Here is a 12,164-nt window from a genome sequence, read left to right as displayed (position 1 = left end):
GCAACTATCAAATGGCCCTTCTTAGGGCCAAAGAGGAACCCACCTCAGAGGCAAATGAAGACTGGTGCTTAATAGAAAACAGAGTCAATCCACTGGTTTGGGCCGGGGTTGGAGGGGCCTCTCGTGCCAAATCGGCAGCACCGTACAAAATTCCTCTCAAGGAGGGGGCGAAACCAGTCCATGTGAAACAATATCCCCTTTCCCATCAAGGGAAGCTGGGTCTACAACCAGTAATAATGAAGCTCCGAGAGGAAGGTCGACTCATCGAGATAATGTCCCCTTACAACACGCCCATTCTCGCTGTGTCAAAAAGGGGGGGCAAGGGTTTTCGCCTTGTGCAAGACCTCCGCCTCATTAACCAGCAAATCGAGGCCTCCCACCCTTTGGTCCCTAACCCACACACCCTTCTCATAAGAATTCCAGGAGATCATGCATGGTTCACTGTCATAGACCTAAAAGACACTTCTTTAGCATCCCACTCCACCCTGATTCGAGGCCTTTGTTCGCTTTTGAGTGGGAAAGCCCAGAGAGTGAGTCGAAGGTTCAACTAACCTGGACAGTGATCCCTCAGGGGCTAAATCTTTCACCAGTTGTTTTAGGCCAGCAACTTCAAAGAGACCTCGAGCCTTGGGTCCATCAACACCTTGAGGTGCACCTCCTCCAGTACTGTGACAACCTCCTGATTTCAGCCAAGGCTAAGGACATGTGCCTAAATGGGACAATTTCCCTCCTTAATCATCTAGCAGAGGGGGGCTATAAGGTGTCAAGGGAGAAGGTGCAGTTAGTTCAACCAACTGTAAAATTCCTAGGTTACCACCTAGCCAAGGGGACCCGAAGCTTGGGATCAGAAAGAGTTGAAGTCATTTGTGACACACCTGTCCCTACGTCCCCCCGCGAGCTAAGGGCCTACCTGGGATTAACCGGATTCTGTCGGCTATGGATAGCCGACTATAGGGAAATAGCACGGCTATTATATGAGGCACTGCAAAAAGACAAATTAGACAAATGGAAATGGACTAAAGAAATGAATAAGTCTTTCCTCAGGCTTAAAGCTGCCCTTGTGTCACCACCGGCCCTCGCCATGCCAAATCCCAGTCGACCGTTTAGACTCTACGTGCATGAAAATAAGGGCGTAGCCTCGAGAGTACTCTGCCAATGGATGGGCCCTTCCTGGAGGCCAGTGGGCTACTACTCCAAAGTCCTTGATGTTGTTGCACGAGGATGGCCAAGTTGCTTGAGAGCAGTAGCAGCGACAGCGTTAATCTGTACCGAAGCTGAAAAAATGACAATGGGAGGGACCATCGAAGTCTGGGTGCCACATGGGGTGCCACAAATCCTAGGGTCAGGGGGAGGAAGCAAATTTCTTAACCCGGCTCGGCATTCCCGATATGAAATAGGCTTGCTAATGAATGAAAGCCTCACTTTCAAGGCCTGCTCTAGCTTCAGTATTGCCACCCTGTTACCAGCAATACAGGCCACACGTGTGCCAGGGCTCCCAGATCATGATTGTCTTGAAGAGCTGGATTTCGATACCAAGGGTCGGCCAGATCTTGAAGATGAACCACTAGAGGGAGCTGAAGATTTGTTTGTAGATGGGTCCAGTTATATGCTAGACGGAAAGCGTTACACAGGGGCGGCTGTCGTCACCCAAAGCGAGAGTGTCCATGAAGAACAACTGCCTCCTCATTTCTCCGCCCAATCCGCTGAACTGGTGGCCCTGACAAGAGCTTTGCAGGCAGGCAAAGGAAAGAGGGTAAATATTTACACTGACAGTAAGAATGCTTTTGCCGTTGTACACGCTCACGGGCAGTTATGGAAAGAGAGGGAATTCCTCACAGCAAATGGATCCCCAGTTGCCTATGGCGGCTTAATTGTGGACCTCTTAGATGCCCTTCAGTTACCCTTACAAGTGGCTGTTATCCACGTCCGAGCCCATGGAAGGGAAAAGGAGGAAAAGTAGAAGCAAGGAAATCAAAGAGCTGATGAGGCCGCGAAGAGAGCAGCCAAGGAAGGAATCCAAGGAACATTCCTTGTCCTACCCAGAAGGGAAGAGTGCCCCATATACTCCCCCTCTGAGTTGCAAATGGTACAAGAACACAAGTGAGTCCCCGTGACGATGGATGGATCCAAATGACGGATGGAAGACTGCTACTCCTGCAGACCCTGCAGGGAGCTATCCTGGAGCAAGTGCATCATTCTCTTAGACACCCTGGGGCATCAGCCATGATTGACTATTGCAAGAGGCTATTTGTCTCTCCTGGCCTAACTGTACGCACCCATCGACTAGCCACAACCTGCGAGGTCTGTCAGAAAACTAACTCCCCCAGGGCACCCCCTCCACCAAAAGGAGGGCGACCATGGGCGTACTATCCCTTCCAGAGGGTACAGGTTGATTTTGCTGAAATGCCACCATGTAGGGGTTACAGGTATTTGCTTGTAATAGTGTGTCAAACGACGGGGTGGGTAGAAGCATTCCCATGCAGAAACTGTCAGGCAAAAACTGTAGTTGCTAAGTTGTTACAGGAGGTGGTGCCCCGGTTCTCCTTGCCTGAAGTTATAGAATCCGACCAGGGCTCACATTTCACCTCAGCTGTTACGCAAGGGTTGGCTCGAGCCCTGGGGGTAGAGTGGCACCTACACTGCCCCTGGAGACCCCAGGCAAGTGGGCAAGTTGAAAGAACCAATCGGAGTCTCAAGGAGACTCTAACCAAGCTCCAGCAAGGGGTAAGACTCACTTGGGTTAAGGCTCTGCCGATAGCTTTGACAAAGCTTCGAAAAATGCCAAGAAAAGACATAAAGCTGTCCCCCTTCGAGCTAATGTTTGGATTCCCACCTCGGGTACACTGTGGAAGGACGGAGGAGGTCAAATGGGAAATGGGAGATCAAATGTTAAGGGGCCAGTTAACTTCTCTACAGTCTGTTCTTTCACAGCTACGAGCCTACTCTGTTCCATTCCAGAGATTGCCGCTAGATGCTCCCATCCATCTTTTCCAACCGGGAGATGAAGTATTGCTGAAAAAGTGGAATAAAGAAGCTTTAAAGGAGGGGTAGGAAGGACCCTATCTAGTGGGACCAATCAGTCATTCATGTGTAAAACTTGTAGGTTCTAGCAAATGGATGCATTGCAGTCGGTTGAAGCCATTCAGACGACCCCTGCTTCCTCCTGTCACCCGGAAAGGAGGACACGGGCAACGGTCCTCTGCTCCCTGACAACTCCCCGGAAGCTGCCAGGGACACAGGCGAAGAAGCCACCCAGGAGCCACAATCGCCTGTAATATATAAGTCACAACATCTGAGAAAAGCTCGGGTTCGAATTACAAAAAACCTGTAATATGAAGCAAGTATTGTGGGTGGTGTTGATAATGCTAGTCAAAGAAATGTTAACATGGGTGGTGATGCCTCAAGGGTTTAGGCTTGACAGCTTTAAAATAAAACCCCAAAATGCCACACCTGCGCCTCCCAAACCACCTCTAGTACAAATTCCCAAACCACCTTTGGTGCAAATCCCCGAGGGAGAGAAGCGTCCCTGGAAAGCCAGGTTAGGAATCCCAATAACAGAGGAAATTGACAATGTGTGGTTAGAATGGGTAAAGTATACTGCCAAATCCTTAAATAAGTCTGACTGTTTTGTTTGTGCCGCAGGAAGATCGGTAGCGAAAGTGATGCCTTTTCCTCTAGGATGGGACACTCCCTCCCTCCTCACCTGTATGATCCACTTGTTCCAACACCCTGACGCATGGGGGAAAGAGGAGTGCCAGACTCTCAATAAGCTATACCCTCCTCTCAAATTAAAGAATCGTGTTAGACCTTCCATAGTTTTTTTGCAACAAAGAAACCATACTGGATGCATACACCGGGACCTTACAGGGATGGGGGAGCAATTGGGGAACTTGACAAGCAAAATAAAATGTGTTAATTCCACCCGCTTTAAGAATAATTCCCTTCCAATCCCACGGGCTGATCTCTGGTGGTACTGTGGAGGTCTAAAGTTATATGAAGTGTTGACCTCTAATTGGTCCGGAACTTGTGGATTAGTCCAATTGGCGGTCCCCTTTTCAATTGCATATCATCCAGCAGAAAGAACTAGCCAACCCCGACGGAAGCGGTTGGTAACCCCTTTTGATGATCAAATATACATTGACTCTATAGGGGTGCCATGGGGAGTACCAGATGAATTCAAAGGGAGGAATCAAATCGCTGCAGGATTTGAGTCTACCTTGTTTTGGTGGGTGACAATTAACAAAAATGTAGATTGGATCAATTACATTTATTATAATCAACAAAGGTTTATAAACTACACCCGTGATGCTGTAAAGGGATTGGCTGAGCAGCTAGATGCCACTAGCCAAATGGCCTGAGAAAATCGGCGTGTTCTTGATATGATGTTAGCAGAAAAAGGAGGGGTTTGTATTATGCTAGGTGGGCGATATTGCACCTTCATCCCTAACAACACTGCTTCAGACGGCACAGTAACGAGGGCCTTACGGGGCCTCACTGCCTTATCCGAGGAATTAGCCGAGAATTCAGGAATTAACAACCCTGTGACTGCCTGGCTGGAAAGATGGTTTGGAAAATAGAAACACCTAGTGGCCTCGATCCTTATCTCGCTTTTAGTAACGGCCAGAGTCTCAGTACTATTTGGTTGCTGCATTATCCCCTGTGTCAGAGGCTTATCCCAGCGATTAATTGAAACCGCTCTGTCAAAACAGATGCTCTTGCTTTATTGTACCAATAAAGAGGCTCCGTTTTAAGACGCTTTAAGACATGAGTAAAGACTTAAAAGAGGGAATTGTTAGACAAAGAGACTCCATAACCGGTTGGAGCCTCAGTTACGTAGAAGCCCGAGTGGTGGGAAAAATGTAGGCGGAGCAAGAAGGGAACCATACTGACGCGCTCATGACTAACGGCTTGGTAAGCTGGTGTACCGGCTGTTTATTGGCTATTGGCTTGGTAAGCTGATGTGCTGACTGTTTCATTGGTTACTGGCGAGAACAATAGAAGTAATAAGGTACAAAAGGTTTTTGCACACGTGCTTCGGGGTCCAGACTGCTCTGCACCCGTTTTGCAAAATTCAATAAAATAGTGTTGAATCCACTGCTGCCTGCCTGGCATCCTTTCTTTTTTTCAACCAGAAGCAAGAACTTTTTATCTAACACACACAAGAGGGAGATATCAGCAGGCTTAGGGGACCCCAAGATTTGCAGAAGTACAAAAATATTCAGGGGAAAAAAGCTCTAAGAGGGAAAAAATACCCCAAAGAGTCTGATGAGGGCTGAGCATGTTCAATGGGCATGGAAAGGTGACACTCTGATGGAAGGAAAAGGAAAAACGAGGGTGGAGGGGCAGGTGGAATGGAGCAGGGCCTAGAACCCTGTGGAATTATTATAAAAATAAAACTTCCATACTTGATGTCCTTCAGTTTGTCAAGTAGGGATACTTTATTTTTTTATATAATTCCACAATAACCAGTTAAAAACAAGTTGAAGACTTTATTAGAACCAAAGCAGGACTTCTCCTGCTTCTTGCCTGCGCCATAACAATGGACAGTGAAACTAAATAAAAGCAACTGCTTTACCTGTAAGGAGCCAGATCAAAACGGCTATACCATTCATTAAGGGAACACCCCCAAATTCCCACGTGCTGACAGCAGATATTTCCCACAACATAACACTCTTCACTGGAATTACTTTCTTCCCCATATTGGAGGCTCAAATACCAGGAAGCATAACACTTGGAAAGCTACATTGATCATTCAGAGTGAGAAGTCTGTGCCAGCTTGTGTGTTTGTTGGAAGCCTGTTTTAATGATGAACAATTTTCATCAGAAGAAGGAATGAAAAACTGTTAATACAATATGTATCTTCTAGAAAAATCTAGTTAGGGGGAAACTGCAGTTCCATTCAATGCTTGTTCCTATTAGCCAGGAGGGTGGAATGGGTGTGTGTGTGTGTGAGAGAGAGTGAGTGAGAGAGAGAGAGAGAGAGAAGCAACAGAAGTTATAAATAGATTGGAAAATAATATTTAAGAGCTAGTGTTTTTCCATTCTTACTCCAAAAGAAATATATGCTCCTAAGACACTTCCAGCAATGGTGGCAAATCCTGCTGTCATGATAGCATGGAGTTCAGACTTAGTAACGTAGGGCAAATAAGGCTTCACCAAGAGAGGAGATTCTGACTGGAGAAGAAAAAAAAACCAGACAGGAAAGCAAGTAAATGAATTTGAATTCTAGATATAGACTCATATTATTTTATTTTACCAGTATAATGGAATCATAGATCAGCCATTTCAGCTCAACTTCTTTTTGTTTCTGCAAACTAAAAATACTTGTGCATGTACGAGAGCTTTTCATAAGTGTGCATTCTGTTGCTTGCTTGCTTGCTCTGCCTTGCTTTTTTACTCTTAAAAATAGTTTGACTGTATTGCTTTAGCTATAATGTTTTTGTGACAGAAAAGATCAGACATGATGATCCATTGTTGTACTGATATTCCAAGTCTCCTGTAAAATGCCTCAATGAAGTTGGCATTCCACATGTAGGACGGTAAGCCCTAGGAAATGTGTATTTCCTAGTAATGACCCCTAAGGCCTTCCACATAAAACACCCCTGATCCAGTGCTTGTTAACTGGAAAGCAACCATCCATTACAAACATGTTTTCCTTCCTTATCTTTCTTCAGAGCCCATTCATCCCTTGGAGATGATAAACTCTGCAGCTGAAATGCTTTCATCCTAGAATGGCTGATTTTTAGCAAATCATTTTTGCAAATTTAGTGGAGGCAAGTTTCAAAGGAACACCTGACCTGGGTACCTTGCTGTGGGATCCTGCTGAACTTTGGGTAGGGCAGCCTTCCCCAACCTGGGGCCCTCCAGATGTGTTGGACAGACTGCAGCTGGGACTTATGGGAATTGCAGTCATCCAACACATCTGGAGGGCACCAGGTTGGAGAAGGCTGGGGAAAGGCAACTTAAATTAACATCTTAAATTGGTTCAATCCATAGAAGCTAATTGGAACAGAGGCTACAACCCACATTGGCTCCCCCCCCCCCGCTAAATTTTCTAACGTGTGTGTTTTCTAAGGCTTCCCTGGCTCCTTTCAATGCTTTACAAAACCATTCCTGAAGATACCTTTCAACCCACTGAAAAGTTCTCAACCAGTATAATGCCGGTGGTGGGACTTTGCAAAATATGGGTGGTACCCTTAAAAATGCAACTGATTACTTAAGACTGATAATTTTTTGTATTCCAGGTTGTGGAAGGGTGGTTCAGGCCATGGGAAGGTTTTTCTGCAGGCATTCTATGCAAGTAAGGTAGCCAAGCTTTTGGCTCTTTTCTGGAAATACTTTACGACTGGGTTTTTATATTCCTCAAAGGAGCATATATATTTGTACTCCTTTGTCTCTTGGGGGAAGGGAATGACTTTGCTGAATGATATATCTCTTACCACCTGACCTATTTTTATTTTAAGAAGTCTAATAGCCCTAAGGCTATTAGCTTATTCTTCTATTTCACAGCCTTACCTGTCCGACAAATATGTTGCCAGCTGCAACTAAAGATTCAACTGGGCTTGTCTCTAGGGTAATTTGCATTACCCATCCAACCTAAGAAAAGAAAGTTATAATGTGGAAAATTAATTTTCTGCATGCTCAAGCTGTTTCATATTTCTAAAATGCCTAAAAGTACCATTTCCTTGTCTTCCTCAAGTTAACAATTTTCAGTCTTCAAGAGAGTTCCTTTCAGCATGCCATGTCTATGTCATTTTATTACAATGCGGGAATTCACAAAGTGTGGGGCAGGCACACCTGGGCACAAACATACACACACCACATTTACACACACACCCCGCATTCACCCACACCGTATTCACATCTTGCAAAATCCATTCCGTCTGCTTTTTGCGGATTGTCAGGTGCCCTTCATTCCGTCATCTGCTCATTGTGAGAATCAGATTTTCCCCAATTTCCCAAATTTGTGCGAATTCACATTTATGAAAATGTGCACCCCCCAGCCCAAATGTGCAAATCCCCTCCCCCCAATTCACATTTTCATCCTTAAGCCTATGGGGGAAATGCACATTTTCAGCCATTGTTTTTTTTAATTTCACATATTTTTCTATGACTCACTTTGCACAAAATTCTGGAAAGTTAAAACAAGGTCCACAAGTTCATGGAATCCGTGCAACTCAGGAAAAGCCAGTCCACCGCAGAATCCATGGGTGTATTGGATTTGGTTTTGGAAGAATGGCAGGCAGTCAGGTGTGAATTTACCCAGAGATATGTAGTCTTTAATGCAGTAATTAACAGCATGAGTACACTAATTTGCTAGGGCAGTTGGCAATTTTTATGATTTTAGAACTGGTTCTTACAGCTGTATTCACAAACAGTGAAGGGCATGCTTTTTGCTACTAACAGAAGCTAAAACAATGCACAGTTGTTGCTTTGCACTGTAGCTGTATGGTTTGTACCTTCTTACTGATAAGGGATGCTTCTTTCTTTGCTATGAGAAAACTGTTTTCTTGCCAAGAGAAAGGCCTCCCTTTCTCCTTTTGGGTGAAGGGAAGGGTGAGTGTGTGTGTTTTCTGACAGTTTGAACTAAACGATGAGACCAGGCCCTATAAAATCCTACAGATTGGCCTGTTACCAGTTCTTGTCTGAGAGGGGGAAGATGCTCCACATGCTCAGATAACCCGTTGTTCATGTGGAAACCAAAGCGACTGAACCAAGGGTTAAGGGCATGTGTAACCTTTCTTTGCTTTTGCTTTCTCTGCATCCATTTTCCATCAATAAACTCTGTTGTTCTTTCACACAAGTGGACTTGAGTCATGTTGGTATCCTTGAATCTGTTTAGAGTGTGGGTCCTGAGTGCACCAGGCCCCAGGGTAAGACAGCAGCTGAGATTCATAGAAATCAAAACTCATTTGATTCAGTTGCAGATTTATCCAACATCCCTAACACACCATATTCACCCATTCACACACACACACACCCCTCACATAGAAAGGCACGGGCAGTGAACAGTTTGCTGTCTTTCTATGCTGCATGCGGTGAGAAAGGAATTCCCTTTGTCACCCCATGCAGCACTAAAAAGCTGTTATCTCCAGTCAGCAGAGCTGGTAGGAGATAACAGCTTTTCCATGCTGCAGGGAAATGTCACTATGCAGCATAGAAATGCAGCAAATTGATCACTGTCTTTCCATGTGGTATGTGTGTGTGAATGGGTGAAGACAGTTTGAAAAGGAGGCGGGGCCGGAAGAAGAAACTGGTGGGCCAAAAGTCTGTACCTGATTCCTGCTGGTCACCCCTAGCTATAAGATGAGCTGCTGTGATGTTATGGAATGTTAATGAGCAGTTAACCAGTGAGGGTAAAATTATCTCCAATTAGAACCAGGCTACCTGAAAGGCTACCTTCTCCCATATGAGCCTGTCCAGTTCTTAAGATCTTTGGAAGAGGCCCTTGTTCTGAGACCACCACCTTCATAGGCATGTTTGGTGGCAACATAAAAGAAGGTCTTCTCAGTGGCCACACCCTGGCAGTGGAACTCCCTGCCGAGGGAGGCTAAGTGCACTCCTTCTCTGCTGTCCTTCTGTTGGCAGGCAAAGACTGCTTTACTCAAGTGGGCCTTTGGTGTGTGAGCAGGTGTGTTGAGCTGGATGCTGTTTTTACTCTGTTATTGTTGTGTTTTTAATTGCATTTTAACGTATTTGCATATTATTGTTTTTATCAAGTTTTATTAGTGAAGGTAAGCCACTTTGAGTGCCATTTTTAGTAGAAAGGCGAGGCACAAATCAAAACAAATAAATAAGGGCTCAATCCTATCCAGATAGGCGGCCACCTCCGAAATGGGAGGCGACTGCCTATCCAAAGCAGGGCAGGAGAAGCACGGAGGGGATCATTCCCTCCATGCTTCTCCTGCCCTGCATTTTTGTCGAGACAGCCGATTGTGTCTGTGTAGCCGCAGGAGGGCTGCATGGGGAGGAGGCTGCTGTAGGACACATTGGATGTGTTGTACAGGGATTTCCACCCTCCCTGCCCTGGAATGCCCCAGCCACGCCCCTTTTTGGCCGCTCTGCACTTCTCTTGTGAGTGTGGAGGGTGGGGCTGTTCCACGCTGCCTCGGAGGCAGCGTGGAAGTGGGGGGTCGGTTCCTGGAAAACAACATATCCTATGGCCGTCTAGCCAGTGTCTAGCGGCCATAGGACTGCTCCCTAAGTGTTGCCAAACTGGGGTGGTGGTTCTGAGACAGAAGTCAAAGGTCAGTTGTGTCACATGCATGCAAGCATCATGAATGCATAGGTACTATGCAGCCACATAGTGGCCTCCCCCTTAAAAAGGAGGTAAACATGGCACTTACAATAAAATTACGTGTTATTTTAAAGATGTAGCTAGCAGTGATGTCTTCTTTTTTTGCTTACTGGAAAGTAAGCATGGGGGACCCCCTGTGAGGCAGGGGTAGGGGGGTTTAACCAATTGCCCCCTGTTGCGATCCAGATCCAGGGAGGGGGCACACCAGAAATTTATATTGCTGAAAAAAGAGCCATTCATTTCCATTCCATTGGTGACACTGCGGGGCCACTGCTGCCCTAGGTGGGCAGGCTGAGGGCAGGGGAAAGGATACCACACTCTAAGGATGAAGCAGATAGCCTCTAAACAGACAAGGGAGCATTTGTTTCAGAAAGGAAAGACATTCTGTACATAAGGGCCTTTGGAGAGGAAAAAAAGAACTCTGGACATGCTCAGAGACATTCAAACTGAGGAGCCAGAATTTTTAAAAACAAAACTTGGCAGCCCTAATGAAATGTGGTCAGCTGATTGTGAATGAGAACTACCCAAACAGATATGAACCCCCTGTTTCTTAGCTGCATTTACACTAACGTGTAGCTGGCCAACGCTTGTGTGTTATTAGTTTTGACAGGCCAATGCAATTGATAAATTTATGGTATTTTAGAACATGCTTTAGTTTGGGAGTAGAGGGGGAGGAAGAGGGATGGTGTTTATTTTAAAAATAATAATAATAAATCAAACCTAATACAATCCTCTACTGAATATAAGAGATTTGATAATTCACTTCACTGTCATTTGGAAAAGTGCTCTGGGGCTTTGTTACCTTTTTGATTAGCCACTGCATGAATCCAATGTGGTAAAGCATAGACATCACGGTGCTGAAGAAAATTACGATCGGCAGCACCTAATTTGGAGACAAGAGAACGTCTATGGTCAATAGCTTTTCCTTTTTCTACATTTCCACATAAAAATATAAAAGGAATCTGAGGGCATGTTTATTCTATGCTATACACTTAAAACAGATACAAAACTACAGAACTCTAGCAAGAACCATAATCAATATTGACAGCAGAGATTGTCAAGCTACCAATGTTTGCAAGCCACTCATAGCTTGTAAACAAAAAAGAAAATGGGCACTGGAATGCCAGCAACATAGACATTGGACAGATATGCCGTAGCCTGGGTACTACGAAAGACACAGCCCTGTCCTTGGTAGCTCCTTACTTCTGAAGGTAGAGGCACCTGGAGCAGGGCATTTGCAGGTTATTTTAAACCCAGGGTTTCCGGTGTGGTGCCGGTGGACATCTTTCTTAGTGCCTACAAGGCTCCCCCAGCCCTAATTTTTATTTCTTAAGATTTCTCATTATTATTATTATTTTTAGCTGGGAGGCTGGCATGCTGGAAAGCACTGGGCCACCCTCCTGCTTTAGGGCATCTCTACACCAGCCTAAAATCCTGCATTTAAAATAGGGATTTCTGCTTCCATTTTAAATGCAGGATCACAACAACTCCCCTTTCACATGCTTCCTTTCCCCCCACCCTTTCCCCCTCCTTCTCCCCATATCTGAGTCTTCCATTATCTTGATCTCACTCCTCTTCTTTCCACTTTAACTCTTTTCACAGAGGAAACTGAAGCAGAACACAATTTGATAATTTGATAGCTCATTATCTGCGATTTATTTAAAAATGGAACAAAGGGCATTTAGAGCGGGAGACTCCCTGGAGGGTCACAGCAGGGTCAGGGCGTCATGGAAAGAGCCTGCAAACTTCTGTGAAGGAGCAGTCTCAATCGCAGGATAAAAGCTCAGTGTGAAGGAGCCCTAGAGACACCACCATTTTTTTTTTCAAAAGGTACAGAAAAATTTAGGCAGAAAAAAATAGACAGTCT

At 45.3% G+C, this 12,164-nt stretch overlaps 1 protein-coding gene across 1 annotated transcript in view; it reads right to left on the bottom strand.

Moving 5' to 3' along the window:
- SLC28A3 (solute carrier family 28 member 3) overlaps positions 1-12,164 on the bottom strand; it is a 75,639-nt gene that overhangs the window by 25,716 nt on the left and 37,759 nt on the right. Inside the window, exons 9-11 of the mRNA XM_084834188.1 lie at positions 11,100-11,180; positions 7,516-7,596; positions 6,049-6,174 (exon numbers count right to left, since the gene is read on the bottom strand). Coding sequence (XP_084690314.1) covers positions 6,049-6,174; positions 7,516-7,596; positions 11,100-11,180 — 288 coding nt within the window. The remainder of the gene's footprint in view (positions 1-6,048; positions 6,175-7,515; positions 7,597-11,099; positions 11,181-12,164) is intronic.

This window comes from Heloderma suspectum, chromosome 2 (genome assembly GCF_057233095.1).
Source record: "Heloderma suspectum isolate Gila_16-S chromosome 2, 16-S_ref, whole genome shotgun sequence".
Lineage (NCBI taxonomy): Eukaryota > Metazoa > Chordata > Lepidosauria > Squamata > Helodermatidae > Heloderma > Heloderma suspectum.
The sequence above is the reverse complement of the archived record's forward strand: the minus strand, read 5'-3'. Positions and strand labels throughout refer to the sequence as shown.